This window comes from Acinonyx jubatus, chromosome E1 (assembly GCF_027475565.1).
Source record: "Acinonyx jubatus isolate Ajub_Pintada_27869175 chromosome E1, VMU_Ajub_asm_v1.0, whole genome shotgun sequence".
Classification (NCBI taxonomy): domain Eukaryota; kingdom Metazoa; phylum Chordata; class Mammalia; order Carnivora; family Felidae; genus Acinonyx; species Acinonyx jubatus.
Genome location: NC_069397.1, coordinates 34971231 through 34988976, shown reverse-complemented (window position 1 = coordinate 34988976; position 17746 = coordinate 34971231). Strand labels below are relative to the sequence as shown.

The window sequence follows — 17746 nt, the reverse complement described above, 5'->3', positions numbered from 1 at the left end:
GTTTTGTTTTGTTTTTCCAAAGAGTAAAATTTCGTGAAACAAACACCTCTGCCTCATAAATGAAGGACTCGTGTTATTTATGATAATGATAGTAATAGTGATAAAAGATAATCCTCATTCTTTGAAAGATACACTTGCTGCTCTGTTTCCTCACTTTGCATCTACTTTTTAGCCCTTTGTTACTTTCAAACCCCTTCGCTCTGCTGGCATGTTTCCGAGGTCACCGGTGACTTTTCCTTAGCATTTGACACTTGTTGGTCATGTCATTTCTCTTCCATTTCTCTCTTCCCTTGGATTCTTAGACGCTGCTTTGCCCTAATTTGTCTACCTCTTTGAACGTTCGTGCTTGTTGATTACGCTTAAATTCCTAGTTCTTCCACGAATGCCTTTGGTCTTTGGTCTTGCTGTTTTTCTGCCTAACTCTGTGCCTGTACCAAGAAGAAATTCTGCTTATCCTTCAAGGCCTTCAGCACCTCTCAGCTGTGGTAGGAATTCTTCCCAGATCTCCTATCAAGAATGAATTTCTTCCTCATCTGTTCCATCGTAATGTTCTCAGAAGGCTGGTTTAGCCTTCATCACAGTTCATCATACGGATGTCTGTTTTTGTGGTTAGATTATAGGTGGATAGCAGAGGAAGGCATGGTGAGGAGGGAGAAGTTTGGGTTTGGAGCCAGACAGATCTGGATTTGAATACTGTCATTCTGTGACTCTACCTGTGTGGTCTTGGGCAGGTCAGCTAACCTCCCTAAACTTTCTGTCCTTGTAACACACCTGGCATTTTTTTGTTAATAACAACGAGTGAAGAAGAATACCTACCTGGTAGGGGCGTCAGCTAACAAAATACCTATCCCCAGTGCTTGGCAGGTAATACGCACTCTGTAAGTGGTAGCACTACTTTTTTTCATTGTCTGTCTTGGGTTCTAATCTTTCTCAGTGTAAAAATTGTATTCCTTCTCATATCAGTACTGGGAAAACAGTAAACGTTCAATAAATGCTTACTGAATTGAAATCATCTTTATTTTATTCGTGTTGCTCTGGTGGAGACGTCCCTCAACATCTGTTCTTTTGGGCTTAATATTTAAAATAAATATGAACTGCCTGTAACCACGGTGGTCTGGGAACCCAATTTGGAATTTTAAAATTGCCGTCATAGGCATAGGGTGGACTTCACACGTCTGGCGTTTTTTTCTTCCCTGCCATGTTTTGTTTTGTTTCGTTTCGTTTTGTTCTTCATTTTGAAACTTACTGACATAATGAGTTTTCTGGCTAGCTTCTCAGTTTTCTCTTTCCTTTCAGGCACCAACAGAGAGGCAGCTGCGGTATAAGGAAAAGGTGGCCGAACTCAGGAAGAAAAGGAATTCTGGGCTGAGCAAAGAGCAGAAAGAGAAATACATGGTGAGAAAACGTTGACCATTGGCATGAACTCTTGTAATTGCATGTGATTGCTTTTCGTTTCTAAACTCTGCTTTTCAGATTTGCTGTAAAAGGTTAAATTTAGCCCCTTGAACAAATACCAAGATATTGGAGATGTCTGTATAAGGAAAAGTATTCCAACTGAGTGAGAGTCTGTGTATTTTTAATGGGAAAACAAAATTCCTACATGATAAAGGGTATTAATTGGGGGATGCATTCTATATAATAAGATTTCTTTGGTAGTATTTTAATTTTTTTTCTAGTTTTAAAAGTAATGCACATTTGTAATAGGGAATACAGACCAATTAAGAAAAGTACAGGGAAATAGGGACGCCTGGTTGGCTCAGTCAGAAAAGCATCTGACTCTTGATCTTGGGGTTGTGAGTTTGAGCCCCACATTGGGTGTAGTGGTTACTTTTAAGTAACCACAGTTAGTGTTTGGGGGGAGAGCCTCCTGACCTTTTCTGACCTTTTACATAATGCCTTATTTATGTCATTTGGATATTACTGTAAGTACAGCTTTGAATTTCTGTGTTTTCACTTAAATGGTTTGAACTAATTTCCTCAAGTTCATGAAAAATTCTTCAAAACATTTTTGCATAAAATTTAAATAAAGACTTATTGTAAATGTGATATATGAATATATGTAATTGATAAAGATTTATAAATGTGTTCATAAATGCTTACTATTGAAAATACCAAAGGGCACCTGGGTGGCTCAGTTGGTGAAGCATCCGACTTTGGCTCAGGTCATGATCTCGCAGTTCATGGGTTCGAGCCCGCGTGAGGCTCTGAGCTACCCGCCTGGAGCCCGGAGCCTGCTTCAGATCTTGTGTCTCCCTCTCTCTCTGCCCCTCCCCCACTCGCACTCTGTCTCTCAAAAATGAATAAACGTTAAAAAAAAAGAAAGAAAATACCAAAAATACAGAGAATAAAAATCACCCTCTGAGATGTAACCCCCTGGGTGTTTTGCTGTGTGATCTCTGGGTCTTTTTCTGATGTTTATTTTTTCATGGAATTGGAATTTTGGCTTCTTGAGTCATCAGACTAGATGGGTTGTGAGTGCTTAGACAGTTAGCGTGGCTTCACTAAGGCCAAAACGTGCCAAACTACGTATTTACTTTATTTGGTGGTCCTCCCTGCCCTGAGAATGAGAATCTTACGAATAAATGGCAACAGCCAGTAGGAGATGGATGGTGGGCTAATTTGTAGCTAAACACCTACACCAGACTGTTGGGTTTGTAGAGGGAAGGTTCTGGTATGAGGCTGACTGCTGCTTCCCTTGGCCTGGTTCAGGGCTTTTATTCACATGTTGGGTAGATGGGGCATAAATAATATGGTAATAGCATTTATTGAGTGCTTGTGTGTTAGGTGTCATGGTTATGTTGTTCCCATCATTTCTAGGACAGCCCTCTATGACGGATGGCATCTTACCTATTTCGTAGATAAGAATGGAGAGGTTTAGAGAGGTAATTTGCCCAGAAATCATATGGGTATAAGGAGTGTCTGAAGGAAAAGCTCCTGAAGTTTATCTTACAAACATCTACTTTGCAATAATTTGAGCTAGGTGATGGGGACCCAACCTTCCTGTTAAAAATGCTGGGTAGGGTATTTTTTTTAACTTAAAAAAAGATGTGTATGAAACTAGAAGAAATACTTTTAATACTGAGAACCTAAATCATAGATAACAGAGTCCAAATTCAAAATATACTGGTCAGATGGGCCCAGAAGAACCTGAAGAAATTGTAATAGCTTCAAGATATTGGTGAATGGTTTTTTCATATGCTAATATGTGTGTGAACTCTATAATGGTCTCCCTAGGATGAGCCATCCACTCCACTTAACAACCATTATCTCCTATTCTCTGGGTGGGAGGTGGAGTCTAGGATCAAGTGGGAAGGGCTAGAATTGGAGGTTTAAAAGGGAAGTTTCCCTCGTGCCCTTCCTTTCCTGTGCAAGGATACTTTACTATCATGGTGAGATTTGATACTTATTAAGAACTGGGTTATTTTTATGCTTCGGATTTTCTATGAATATTGCCTCTTTCTTCTTGCTTAATATTTAGTAAAATGTTTTTTAAAGAGGCCATCCTCTTTTGCCTGTGCACTTGGGTTGGAGATCTGAGTCGGGAGCTTTGGGCCTTTGGCAGACCGCAGTGGGTGCAGCGACTCGGGACAGAATTTACCAAGGACTCCTTAGCGCAGCTAACCCTTCCCCTTTGCAGCTTTCCCTTTCAGTCTAAACTCTCAGACTCTGAGTGTCAGAGATTTGGTTTTTTGTTTTTTGTTTTGTCTAGGAATGTGTAGTGCCTTTGGGTTTGTTATATTTTTATTTATTTGTACTGTCATGCACATTTTCAGATGAAGAAATGGAGGCATAGAATTCTGATCCTCGAGGTGCTCATTTAGAGATAGAAGAATGAAGCTCCTTTTTGAAGGTGTAGGAGCATTTTCTTTCTAGATTCATTAGGGTGGATAGTGGTGGTTTTTGGCATTAACCTGATAGTGCGTCTTACGCTCAATTCCTGGTGCCGAGTATAATGCCTGGCATATAGTAGGCACTAAGTAAATAGCTTATAGTTGTGCTTGGCCCTCTGGTTGGCATCAGTTGAAATAGATGAAGTTCTTAGAAGCAGAGAGAATCACGCTCTGGCTATTTTCCTAGGAACACAGACAGACCTATGGGAATACTCGGGAACCTCTCTTGGAAAACCTGACTAGCGAATATGACTTGGATCTTTTCCGAAGAGCGCAAGCCCGGGCTTCAGAGGATTTGGTGAGTATGAAAACCTTCAAGCTCTGGACCACTTGGGAAGGGCATGTGGGACTGCCAAGAAGAATGATCAGCCATCAGTTGGCCAGGAATTAAACAAACGTACTTTGCCGCTTGAATCTCTTCCCCCTCCCCCAGCTATCCAGCTTCGAGGTGATCCACCCCATTCATAGTTAAAATTAATTACCCCTCCTCCCTTCTCTTTCCTTTGCCTGATGGGTTTTCTCTCTCCCTTTCACCTCCCGGAAGGACCAGTTCGGGTGTAGAGGTATTGAGGCTGGTAAAGACAATAGGTGCCCCTGGGTCTCAGTTGGGTAATTTGCAATTCTGAGAGCCTCTGGACTGGTTGGTGAGCCTCTCTGTTCTCTTAACCCCCTGCAGGAACTTGGCTTAGGCTTAGCAGTTTCTTCAGCCCTTCCAGGCTAGCTCTAAAAGAACAGTGAAGAGGAATAATGGAAAAGACTGTAGGTGGATATTTTAGAAAATTCAGCATTGACCTAGCCAAGTTTCATACCTGAAGCTGGTTTTGTGTTCTGCTTTTTATTTACAGTTAGTTTTACGCGTAGTTTTGATACCCTAGGCAGAATTTTCAACAACTTTGCTTTTAAAAACTGGTACCTCTGATTTAACAGATTAAATGTGTTTGGGGAAACTTAGCTTAAAACCTGAACATCCCGTTAAACCTTTTTTTTTTTTTTTTTTTTTTTAATTTTATCAAACACTTAATTTACAAATCCTCCTATAGACTTATTGGAAATGTAGAGGACACAGGGTTTGATAGCTGCCCTGGGCTGGGCTGGGTTGGGCTGCTGTGCTATGGCTGGCTTTCTTTGTTCTGCTCCGGAACAGAGCATTCCCCAGGTTAGTCTGTTTCATCGCTCTCCACCTGGTTATGCTGACAAATTCTAGCGACTGAGTAGAGATAGATCCCCAGAAGTATTTTCTACTTTATCTGGAGTTTAGATTACAGAATTAAAGCACCCGTTCATGTTTCAGGAATGTTTTTTTTCTCAGGGACCGATGTTGAGAGGATGGCCCCCTATCCCAGTAGATTTCTGTCCCAACGATCCATAAGCTTTAGAAGCAGATCTCAAAGCACATTCTGGATCTCTTCTGTTTCATTTTAGAAGTGTCCAGTAAGGGTGGGGCATTTGCATTCTTGGTAGATTGCTTTAAAATTTGGTTTGGTGCAGGCTGGTTAAAAACAAAATTTTACCAAGGACTTGTTCTGAGGTTCAAGAGACAAGGCCTGGAGCATGGTAGGGGGAGCAGAGAGAAGCCGCTTGCTGTCTGTTGAGACCTGTGCCAGGCAGTGTGTAGACAGGAGTTTTCTAGAAGCCTTCCTGATTATCCATGCCCAGGTAGGTAGCCCTCCATAGTGCAAATTTCTCGTGAGTTAGAAGCCAGTTCTATTTTTCTCCTAGCCTAGCGTGGTAGTATGCATAGTAAGCTAGCTATGGGTTTTTTAATAACAAAGATGATCAATTCTAATCTTCTGACTTTGGATTTCTTCTCCACACTAGGAGAAGTTACGGCTGCAAGGCCAAATCACAGAGGGGAGCAACATGATTAAAACAATTGCTTTTGGTCGTTATGAGCTCGATACTTGGTACCATTCTCCCTATCCTGAAGAGTATGCACGATTGGGGCGTCTCTACATGTGCGAATTCTGTTTAAAATACATGAAGAGCCAAACGATACTCCGCCGGCACATGGTAAGTTGTCCGGGTCTGGGGTTCCGCAATCATGATGGTGATGAGCTTTGGAGCTCTAGATATTGCTGTCTATCTGGATGGCCTTTATCCATGCATCTCTCCGTGGTCCATAGCAATGAGATAAAGGCATAGGAAATTGAAAGCCACATTTCAGGGTTGGGGGATTCAGCCTGTGGCAAGGTGTGCTGTGTGGCACCTGAAACAACTGATGTCCCTTAACCACATCCTGTCATACACATTGCCTGCTCCTTTCTATTTCTCCTTGAGATATAAATGACCTGCCTGCAGTTTTTATGTGTCCCAAGCTAGATGAAAACAAATAGACTTCATTAGATTGACTTCATTAGACAGAGCAAGGACAACGTTGACTCACCTTTGTATATCCCTAGCAACCAGTGTGGGCAGTAAATGCCCAGTGACTGTTGAATGAATGCTTATTTAAAGGAGGCAAGTTATGAAATTTACAAAATGGATCCTTTGGTGCCTTCTCAAGTTTAGTGCTTTCTGGTTCCTGAACATTGTCCTTCTTATTTAAATAGGAACAAAGACATGACACTCACTTTATTGGTTACTAGATATTTTGTAGCTTGAAGCCATTTCTCTTTCCCTAGTTGTGGGGTGAAAAGTCTTGTCTGAAACATGGGAATTTCTGGGAGCAGAGATGGGGAAAGACTGGAGCGTTTCTGGCAGGGAACCTTCCTCTCCCTGTTTCTGCAGTCACAGCATATTTGGCTCTAAAACCTTTCAGGGTGTCTTTTCTTCTGTTCCGTCCCCCCTTATTTTCCAGGATTTCCATATGGCCAGCATCTACAACCCAGGGTTTCTGTCTTTCCACTCTTCTCCCTAGTTGGGTTGGGGAATAACTGCATTTTTGTGTTCCCATCGCTGAACACGTGGTCTGGAGTGTTGTGGCCCAGAACCGCCCCTGTGAATTAAGCCATTCAGACCCCTGCACGCTTGACTTCGGGTAGAGAGGGACTGCTGGAGAGATGGGCAGGACTGGTGGAGACACCAGTGTGGGGAGAGGGTGGGGAGCAGTACCAGAAGGCCTGGTCTCCAACCGTTGTAGACCACGAGAAGCTAAAATGCCGTGCTGCTGCGTGAAAGTAAGGCTGGTATTTTTATGGATGTGAACTTCTTACCATTTAAGTCTTTCTTCCTTTTTGTTTGTGGTTACTTAGTGGAATTAACCAATGAAGTAGTCCAAAAGGGCAGGAAATAGTAGCAGAAGGGTGAAAAAAAAAGGGTTTGGATAAATCTGAAGGTCAGGTAAACATTATGTGTATTTGAGGACCTCCTGCATTGAGGTGCAAGAATCGAATTTCCGGAAATGAAAACCTGTTTTCGTCCACACCTCCTCTGATTCCCATTGCTTTAGGGGTAATCACTGATGTGGGCCTTCTTTGGCCTTTTGGCCAAGAGTTTGGCTTCTGTTTCTAAACAAATGAGTGTCACACTAATTAGGTTATTGGAAAGAGCCAGCGTGAATAAGGAGGTGGATATAGGAACAGACTGGGTGGAGCTTTCTCGAAGTAATTCCTATTAATACTTGGATTTACATGTGACCAATTGGGCCATGATTCTTGAGTTGACCAAAAGTCACGATAAAACTTGGTAGAAAATGTTCCACGTGCATGCGCTTCTTAAATGGTATTTCAAAATATATTCACATAAAACTTTTCAAAAGAATTCATCCATGTACAGCAATGGCTGACAGCCTGCATTAAATTGGTTAAGAGGGGCACCTGAGTGGCTTAGTCCATTGAGCGACTGACTTCAGCCCAGGTCGTGATCTCAAGGTTCCTGAGTTCGAGCCCTGTGTCTGTGCTGACAGTTCAGAGCCTGGAATCTGCTTCAGATTCCGTGTCCCTCTCTCTCTGCCCCTCCCCTGCTTGTGCTCTGTCTCTGTCTTAAACCTTAAAAAAAAAATTAGATCTATTAGCCATTGAAGGTGAGGAAAGGGGGGGGTACATTGTGCCCCCTTGTGGCCGGGTGCCCATCTACCCCTGCAGTTTCTTGTTGCTTGACTTTTTTTTGTCCTTTTTTTTTTTTTTAAAGCCACAGAAAGGACTTGCTCCTCCTATTCCTTATATACCAAAGGGAACACTTTGGTGTGGGGGTAGTTTTTATTACAGGCCTATTTTCTGATCTGAAAACAAGACTAATGGCTAGGTGGTAGCAAAGTTTACTGGTAAAGGTGAACGTCAAGTATTCTTGCCCTTACTTAGCAACTCTAAGCTGCTGGAAATAAGCTGCTTAAGAATTTCCTGTTGGCACAAGTCGTTTTATAATAAGGGTATTTTTTTATTTATCTGTCTCTTTTACGTAGTAGATGACTTTAATCTCCTGGGTTGAAGCAGGGCCAGAATACCATCTAGAAATCTTGTTCTAAACTGCTATAAAAATACCATAAAAACATTACTATGATTTTAGAAGACTTTAATTGTTTTACTGAAACAGAAACTCTCTCTTGCTGTACCTCCTCAAGCGTGTCAGCTGTCTGTCCTCTCCGCTAACTAAAGTTTGACCTGTGATTCATTTTCCCTCTTGAGCAGTAGTCTTGTTGGGGGAAGCTTGTTTCCCTGATATGAATTCCGTTCTCCTGCAGGCTAAATGTGTGTGGAAACACCCACCCGGCGATGAGATCTATCGCAAAGGCTCCGTCTCTGTGTTTGAAGTAGATGGCAAGAAGAACAAGGTAAACAGTGGCAAGAGGGGCGGCGGCGGTGGTGGTGGTGGTGCATATTCACAGGCTTCAGAAGGCGTGTGTTTGGTCTCCATCTCGCCCTGTAAAGAAGATAAAGTTCAACTCTTGACCAAAGTACACTTGCCGTTTCATCAGCAATAACGATCTTTAATTTTAGGCCTTTATCTGATAAGTGTAGGAGTCGCTGGCCCACACATGAATTCTGTTTCTCGGTTTCCAGATCTACTGCCAAAACCTGTGCCTGTTGGCCAAACTTTTTCTGGACCACAAGACATTATATTACGATGTGGAACCCTTCCTGTTTTATGTTATGACTGAAGCGGACAACACCGGCTGTCACCTGATTGGATATTTTTCCAAGGTCAGCAGGATCTGGAGATTAAGAAGCTAATGGCCACAGCAGGGGTGATTGATGTTGGCATATGGGGACCCAAATCACTGACAAGGAAGAGGCAGTACCCTGGACAGTGATGACCGCCCTTCCCTTGCAGGGGCGGGGGCTCGGGGCTTGGAAATCCATGTATCAAAGGTTGTTTAATGAAAATGTGCAATTCTTTATTGAAAGCTTCTGGTTTATTCATTTCTGGACTTGAGGGCTGGAGCTGCCTATTAATTATTGGCCAAGGCCCTGCCTGCTAACCCTTAAAACCCACATTTTGTAGTCAAGCCAACCCTCCTGGCTCTGCCCTCTGTTATTAGCCTAAAACCAGGAATATATTCCTTTTGCCTGGCTTTCTAGCTGGGCTCTTTTCAGTGATAACCCCACTGTGCCTTTGAAGACCGAAGGCCAGATTTTGCTTAGGACTTTTTAATACAAACTTTATTGAAGTGTAATCCACATACCATACGAGTCACTCATTCAGAGTGCATACTTAAGTGGTTTTTTAGTAGAGTTGTGCGGCAACAGCACAGGCCCCACTGTTTTCGTTACCCTGGCGAGAAACCCCTAAGCAACATTCCACATTTCCACCCAACCCCTCCCAGCCCTCTATCTCTAGAAGTGTGCCTCTTGTGAACATTTGACATAAGTGGAATCCTACAGAATGTGGTTTGCTTGTTGACCAACCCCTTCCAAACTGGGGGCTTACTGTTTGGGGTCTCCCTCCTTTCCAGTGGGCAACCCCCTTTTAAAAAAATTGCATTTACAGAGGGTTGCCCGAGACCAACTCAGCAGTCGAAACCTCAGACCTCCTTGCCTTGCGCTGTGACTATAAAGAACTCCGAGTCCGCCCCCTGAAAATGAGACTGATCCCAAGAGCTAGGGAAACCCTGGGATTAATGGCTTTGGCCATACCTAGTAGGTGCGGACGTAACAGCTGTGAGCCTGCCAGCCACTCCCCGGGACTGGTTAGCCAGATATTTTGCCGGTGCCTAATTCTGAATCTGTGGGACCGCAGACCCCTCTGGTTCCAAACCCTCGTGACCTGCTTCCATCTGTTTGCTCTTGATTTCAGGAAAAGAATTCATTCCTCAACTACAATGTGTCCTGTATCCTTACCATGCCTCAGTACATGAGGCAGGGCTATGGCAAGATGCTCATTGATTTCAGTAAGTGACACTGCTAAGGCCCACGCTCCACAAGGGGCGGGGGCTATGGGAACATTGTCATCTTTCTGTCCTGTGGTCCCTGTAGTTCCGGGCAGGCATGTAGCAAGTGAATGAATACGTGGAGAAAAATCTGAGCAATTCCGGCCAGCCTGGTATACAATGAACCTTCGTTGGACCAACCCGGAGTTGGTACCTGAGAGTAGGAGAGAGAGAGGATTAGTGAAGTAAGCTTTTGAGGATTATCCCCGTTTGAGGCTTAGGAACAGCACATACGTGCATAAGGCTTCAAATCTGCTCCTGGATTAGGGATTTCGGTTTTGTAAGGCCTTGTCTAGAGGCAGTCCATATATATATACACCTGGTAGAGGCTTCGGGCCGCATCAATAGTGTATTCTGTATTTAGGAATTTATTTTTAAACCCCAAGTCAATACTCTCGGCACTTTTGCAGTCACTTGTAGACACGCACACAGCAGCAAAAAGTCACTGCATTTTCTCAGCTCCAAACAAGCAGGTGCCTTGTTTCGGCATTCGTGGTGTAAACAGATGTTTGTTTCACGATCCGTTAGTGCTACATTTTTCATATTTTTGTGCTTTTTGTTGCTGGTTGTATTTGTTGTAAATTTTTTTTAACACTTAATTTTTGAGAGAGAGACAGCAAGTGTTTGTTGTAAATTTTTTTTAACACTTAATTGTGGGAGAGAGAGAGAGAGACAGCAAGACAGCATAAATGGAGGAGGGGCAGAGAGGGAGACAGAATCTGAAGCAGGCTCCAGGCTCTGAGCTGTCCACACAGCCCGACGCGGGGCTCGAACCCACAAACCTCATGACCTGAGCTGAAGTTGGACGCTCAACTGACTGAGCCACCCAGGTGCCCCTGTTGGTGATTTTAAATTGCCCCTAAGTGTAGTGCTGAAATGCCATCCAGAAAGGCTGTGGGGTGCCTCGCAGAGAAAATACCCGAGTTAGGCAGGCTTCATTCAGGCGTAGGTTGTGGTGCTGTTGGCCGGAAGCTGGATGCTAAGGAGTCAGCAATGTATGTTAAATAAGTTGTGAAACAGAAACACTTACAACAAGGTTGCATAATGGCGGGTTGATGAAAATATGACCAAAGGCTCATAGAAACCGAACCCGGTATTTCCCGTAGGAGCGGTGGTGCGGTATTTGCCGTGACTTCAGAGAACATTTAACTTCTTGTAAATGATGAGAATCAACTGTATTCTGTGCAGGGTTCACTGTCCTAGGACACGTTTTGGTCAAAATTAGAATTCTTAGAGTTAGCCTTCCAGCTTTTCCATGTTTAAACCACCTGGGAAGAGATGAAATCAGGAAGTGGAACAGTCCCACTACCGGGGTGGGGGTGTGTGTGTGCCTGTAACTCTGAAGAGGTAACACCTATCTTAGAAACTTGTCTTCATGGAAAATTTCAAACATGCGTAAAAGGAGAATCATTGCCTAAAACCCTCTATAATGAATGATTAGCATTTTCTGGCCAGTCTTGGTTTACCTCTGTTTCTACCCTCAATTACTTTGCTGTCTCTAAAAGAAAAGATCTATTTCAGATTAAAACATACACAAAACCAAACCTCCCCAAATCCCTTAATAACCTAAGTTAGAGTATTCAGATTTCCTTAATTTTATGATTTTGTTCCTTTAAAAAGCACGCATAATTATTTTTACTTCATTCCAAAGAGAATTGATATATTGGCATTGATAGAAGTGGCTTGTAAATCACTTGCAGTCTGAAGGTTCCCACTCCATCTGTTTCTTGTTTTTCTTTGCTATTTATTTGTCGAAAGCAGGTTAGCTTCCCACTAAGGTTTCTCAGAGTGGAGTTTGTGGACTGCATCCCCATAACAAGATGTGGGTACTGAGATAATAATCTATTTAAAAAATTTTTAAATCTCCAAAAACACACAAAGTGATGTAATGAAATGGCTTCCCGTCTCTGTGCCCACTCCCCTGTTCCCAACACACACCTACAGGTAACCATGGTTACCAGTTTCTACGTGTGAAACCTTCTCGAGTTTTCTTCCTGTCTCGTACAAGTAAATATTAACATAACATTCTTTCTTTTGGTTTATCCCGAGGTAGCATACCATACAGCAGCCACACTGTATTTTGTTAATGTCTGAATCCTAATGTACTGCACAGCAGACGGTTCTCGTTAGGCCTGCCACGTTGGCACAATGTCGTTTGCCGTTCGGATGAAATAACAGTGTGTGTGTTCCATTCCCTGGCAGGTTATTTGCTTTCCAAAGTGGAAGAAAAAGTTGGCTCCCCAGAACGTCCCCTCTCCGACCTGGGACTCATAAGCTATCGCAGTTACTGGAAAGAAGTGCTTCTCCGTTACCTGCATAATTTCCAAGGCAAAGAGATTTCTATCAAAGGTTGGTGTTTTGACTCTTGAAGATGGTTGGTACCCAAGATGTTAATGCCGCTGAATAGTCCAGCTTTTCCACTGGCCCCGATGTGCGTGTAACCTGCAAAGAGAATGCCTCATTCTGTGTTTCATCTGAATATGAGAATAGAAGGCCCACTGAATACGGGGCACTGCAGAGACTCTCCCTAAAGGTGCCTACGGGTTCCAGAGCGTTTGGCCCTTTGGGAATGGTTATCGATTTGGTTTCACAAACCTGGGGTTGGTAACAAAAGTCCAGAAAGAAGAAAAACGTTTATTTTCCATCAAGTCTTTTGGCACACACAGGAGCTGGTAAGACATCCCTGTATATTTACGCCAGGGTGGAAGAATATAATCAGGTCTGTCTTTGACCTTGATTTCCATAGGGGCCGGAGTGATTTCTTGCTGTACCATTCCTCTTTTGTAGTTATTAGAACCGGTCAAATGAATGTTCTGTAAGCTTTTTCTGAACAGGTTGGGTTGAGTATCAAAGATTCCAACCATTTGGATTTCCTCTAAGGGGGGGGGTGGCAGTAGGGAGGCTCAGTTGGGGGTTTGAGGGTTTGCACTTTGGCCAGGTTCTCAGTAGTGCTTCTATTTCAGAAATTAGCCAGGAGACAGCTGTGAATCCTGTGGACATTGTCAGCACTCTGCAAGCCCTTCAGATGCTCAAGTACTGGAAAGGAAAACATCTAGTTTTAAAGAGACAGGTAAAGTTTTTGTCAGCTGCTGGCTCATGGCTAACTGTCTCTTAAGGCTTAACAGCGAAATGGGGGCTTAACACCCAAAAGGCAGCCCTCTCTTTTTTTCCTTTTTTTTAATGTTTAGTGTTTTGGAGAGAGAGAGACAGTGAATGGAGGAGGGGCAGAGAGAGGGAGACACAGAATCCAAAACAGGCTCTGAGCTGTCAGCACAGAGCCTGACTCGGGGCTTGAACTCACGAACCATGAGATCACAACCTGAGCCGAAGTCAGACGCTTAACCGACTGAGCCACCCAGGTGCCCCCCGCCTTCTCTTCTTAAAGGAGGAGTTTGCTTAGATACACCTTTCACTGGGTCTCTCTCTCTCTCTCTCTCTCTCTTTTTTTTTTTCATAGGCAGCAATGTCTGTTAGGCTTGTCTCCCTCCTATCTTCCCCTCTCAGAAACTTTGGGTAAGCTCTTGTCTCAGATTTGGATGACGCAAGTGAAGCCGCTCAGTTAAGCAGCTTTGTGTCCCACAGTACTCGTGTCGTTGCGTGATTTTCTTCGATTGGAAAAAATTGCCCATCTGTAGAGGGGAATCTTCGTAGACCGCAGGGCTCGTGCAAGTGCTTTTAAATTCCTTTAACAAATTCCATCTCAAGTCATGGCCACTTTTAATTTGATTTGGTTGACTCCTGTATAAGAAGGGAAGATGAATAATTTTCACTTCTTACGGAGGACACAGTAGGAAGAAACGGATTCTGCAGGAAAGCATTTTGTAAATCAGGAGATATTTTTATACCTCTTTCGCACCTTAGCATATCATTAAACTTGGGGCGATTCCTTCCTGACTGACCAGCATTTTGGAATCTGTATGTACAAAGACATTTTCGTTGAACGCGTATAATAATTTTTCCTGTTCTCCCCCAGGACCTGATTGATGAGTGGATAGCCAAGGAGGCCAAAAGATCCAACTCCAATAAAACCATGGATCCGAGCTGTTTAAAATGGACCCCTCCCAAGGGCACTTAAAGTGACCTGTTACTCTGAGCCAGCGAACCCCAGCAGTAGGAATCCGTACCCTAGGGATCTGTCTGTCATTTCTGTTGCTCTTGTGATTGGCAAGTACAGTATCCTCTGGGAAGGCCACGCCCCTCAGGACTGTCCTGGCTCCGAGCCTCACGTACTCTGCAGACGCTGGTTCTGAGGAACTGTTGTTTCGGCCTCAGTGAGGTTGCCTGGATGGGATCTCTAGTAGACTTGAGCACAGATCCCTCGTAGCACTGACCCAAGGTGTTCTGTTTGGTACTGTACCTGTCCAGTCACTGGTTCCCCTCGTGCCCTCTAGCCCCTTCAGGTTGTGTTGTGTCTCCCGAACTTTGTAATAGTGCTTCTTGCTGCCCCGGTCACCAGACTTCCAAATAACGGTTGTCGCCACCAGGACCTTTACAGTTACTCCTTAAAGTGTATTTTTTTTTTTTTTTTTTTTGAAGAGCAGGGAAGAGGGAACGCTTGTGAGTGTGTGCCCACTCGGAGGGGTCCATTCCCTTGGGATTTTTATCTCCCTTGCAGTTTTTTCCCCCCACCATTTCTATTGAAAGGTCTGGTTTTGGTCAGCATCCAGCTGACCAGAGACCAGTAGTTTTTAACTTAGTAACAGTATGTAATTTATCCGAATGAAATGGAGAAGGAGGGTCGAGAGGTGGTGATTCTGTCCCTGGCGTTCACCTGCAGTGAACTTGCAGTGTCTCGGGGGAAGCCAATGAGTGCTTCTTGCCTCCCCGGGAAGTGCCCAGTCCTGAATGTATTCTCCTCCCCTGACTCCCCGCCCCGTTTTATGTACGTCTGTGATTTTTTTTTTTTTTTTTTTTTTTGGCCTGGACATCCCTGGAGAAGTAGGAAGTGACCGCGAGGGACTTCCGGATCTCCTCTCAGCCCATGACTCAGCTGGGCAGAGTGGCCACCCCCCTGCCAACGTTGGCTCCTCTTCGACAGTGCCTCACCCTCCCCTCTTGAACTGAAGCACTCCTGCCCTTCCAAGAACTCCTCCATTTCCTTTTTTGGGGTCTGCCACCATTCCTACCCAACCTCCCCCCCCCCCCCCCCCATTCTCCGGTCTCCTATTTTTGGTTTCAAGCAAAGGAAGAGATGCTCCCTCTAATTTCTGTCCGGCCCATTATAACCTGCTATCTTGGGGCAGCTTTTGATGTAGGACCCGCCACCCTTCCCAACTTGGTCGCCTCCAACACCGCTGTCTTCGTGTGGAGCCCTCCCCACAATCCCGACTCTGGTCATTTGTGCCTTTCTCCTGTCATCTCTGTACACTACTTACACTCACTGTGGGTTGGGGGGAGCTAATTTTAAGCATGTTCAGTGGCAGCTCCCTGCCAGTTTCAGTGTCACTGTTAAAAGTTTATCCAAAAGCAACTTCACTGGGGGTTTTCTTAAGGGGTAAAGGCCTTTTATCGAAGCTAACCCTTCCCCACATGTGGTAGAATGTGCTGTTCTATATCTACTCCTCAATAAAGCATGTTCTCTGCTCAAGCCCGTTTTGCGCAGGAGCCTTTCTTTGGACGGGGTGCCGAGGACCCGGCGCTCCTAGTGTGTGCACTTGGCATTTATCTTCCCCAGCAGTAAGCTGACTGTTGAGGGATGTGGTTTGTGGCTGTGGAATTTTTTTTTTTTCTTCTCTGATGCAGGCTATCTATAGAGGGAGTGATTGCTCCGAACTCTTCTCAGTGGGATGGCTTCTCTCTGCCTCACTCAGTTGCCGCTAATAGGTATGCATAGCAGTGATTGGTCGGTATTGCTTTTTTTTTTTTTTTTTTTTTTTAAAGTAAGCTGTATGCCCAACATGGGGCTCGAACTCCTAAATCCGAGATCAAGAGTCACATGTGCTACAAATTGAGCCAGCCTGATGCCTCATTGTTATTAGTGCATTTTCCTGTGATTCCAAGTGCAAAGGAACCAGCAGGAAGTTGGATAGCCGGGATACAGTGGCTACTTGGAGTGGAGTGGGGACAGGTTTCCCTCTCTTCACTAAGTTCCTTTGCTAATAGCATTGTCTCCTCCCGGTCGCTGACTCCCAAGTTGAGAGGATGTCTGAAAGGAGCTCATTTGCCCTGGAACGTTTACCCAGTGCAGGAAAAGGAAGGCTGGCACAGTTGAGTGGCCGACTCTTGATTGTGGCTCACGTCATAGTCTTCCGGTTTCCAGAACAAGCCCCTGGTCGGGCTCCACGCTCATAGCACGGAGCCTACTTGGGATTCTCTCCCTCTCGGTCCCTCCCCCTCTTGCTTACTCTCTTTCAAAATATATAAATTCTTAAAAAAGAGGGGCGCCTGGGTGGCTCAGTCAGTTAAGCGTACGACTTCGGCTCAGGTCACGATCTCACAGTCCGTGAGTTCGAGCCCCGTGTCGGGCTCTGGGCTGATGGCTCAGAGCCTGGAGCCTGCTTCCGATTCTGTGTCTCCCTCTCTCTCTGCCCCTCCCCCGTTCATGCTCTGTCTCTCTCTGTCTCAAAAATAAATAAACGTTAAAAAAAAAAATTAAAACAAAAACAAAGACTCTTCTTAAACTCTTAGAATGATGTATACCCAAATCTCCCTATTCTAGATATTTGTATCAAAGGGAAATTCTGCTCACTCGCATTTCTTTTTTTTTTTTTTTCTGATGTTTTTATTTATTTTTGAGACAGACTGAGCATGAGCAGGGGAGGGGCAGAGAGAGAGGGAGACATAGAATCTGAAGCAGGCTCCAGGCTCCGAGCTGTCATCACGGAGCCCGACGCGGGGCTTGAACCCACGGACTGAGATCACGACCTGAGCTGAAGTCGGACGCTTCACCGACTGAGCCACCCAGGCGCCCCTGCTCGCTCACATTTCTAAAACATTGGAATGCGTCATGTGAGCCATGAGCCTGGAATGCTGAGGTCAGGGCACTAGAAGTTTTCTTGCGCAGTCCGGATCCCAAGACTCAGCTGATTGCCACCCAACGTGCCTTATGGAAAAGTAAAAGATTTCTCTGGTTTAAATCCCTTACAGGTATGGGAACAGAGTGTTCACTTCCTGGGCAATTTTGTGTAAGACTGACCCCTCTGACTCCTTTTACCTGCACAAAAGCAACTCGGCTGCTTACGCTCTTTTCTAGCAGAACAAGTCTGGAATTATTCCTGGATCCAGCTCCTGAAACCCTCTAAGTGGAAGCACCTACTCTTAACGGAGGAGAAGGGAGCCCTGGCGTGTGCTGGCTACTTCCTGTATATGCTTGGCACTGCTATGAGCCTTCCCACTGCCTCTGACCCTCATGTCAGCCCCACGCAGGAGTAATTCACACTGGTTCTGCAGGACGCCTGGAGCCTAAGGTGACCATAAACAATGAAGGCAGAACATTCATTTTGTAGTCTGTCCAGCGTGAGAACCTAACACCCTACCCTCTATCTTTCCACGTTTTTGGTTCCATGATCATCAGTCATCCCCCCCACCCCTCCACTTTTTAAAAAAAAAAAAA

General features: G+C 44.5%; 1 protein-coding gene across 4 annotated transcripts in view; it reads left to right on the top strand.

Moving 5' to 3' along the window:
• KAT7 (lysine acetyltransferase 7) overlaps positions 1-15781 on the top strand; it is a 31851-nt gene extending 16070 nt beyond the window's left edge. For 2 of the 4 annotated variants that reach the window (XM_027034038.2, XM_015083372.3), the window contains exons 6-14: positions 1297-1395; positions 4078-4188; positions 5709-5900; positions 8509-8598; positions 8828-8968; positions 10062-10155; positions 12397-12543; positions 13158-13264; positions 14168-15079. In XM_027034038.2, the coding sequence (XP_026889839.1) occupies positions 1297-1395; positions 4078-4188; positions 5709-5900; positions 8509-8598; positions 8828-8968; positions 10062-10155; positions 12397-12543; positions 13158-13264; positions 14168-14269 (1083 nt within the window). In that variant the 3' untranslated portion in view covers positions 14270-15079. Of the gene's footprint in view, positions 1-1296; positions 1396-4077; positions 4189-5708; positions 5901-8508; positions 8599-8827; positions 8969-10061; positions 10156-12396; positions 12867-13157; positions 13265-14167 lie in introns of those variants that run through there. The other 2 variants (XM_015083371.3, XR_008294001.1) reach the window with 2 other exon arrangements.
• The last annotated feature ends 1965 nt before the right edge of the window (positions 15782-17746 follow it).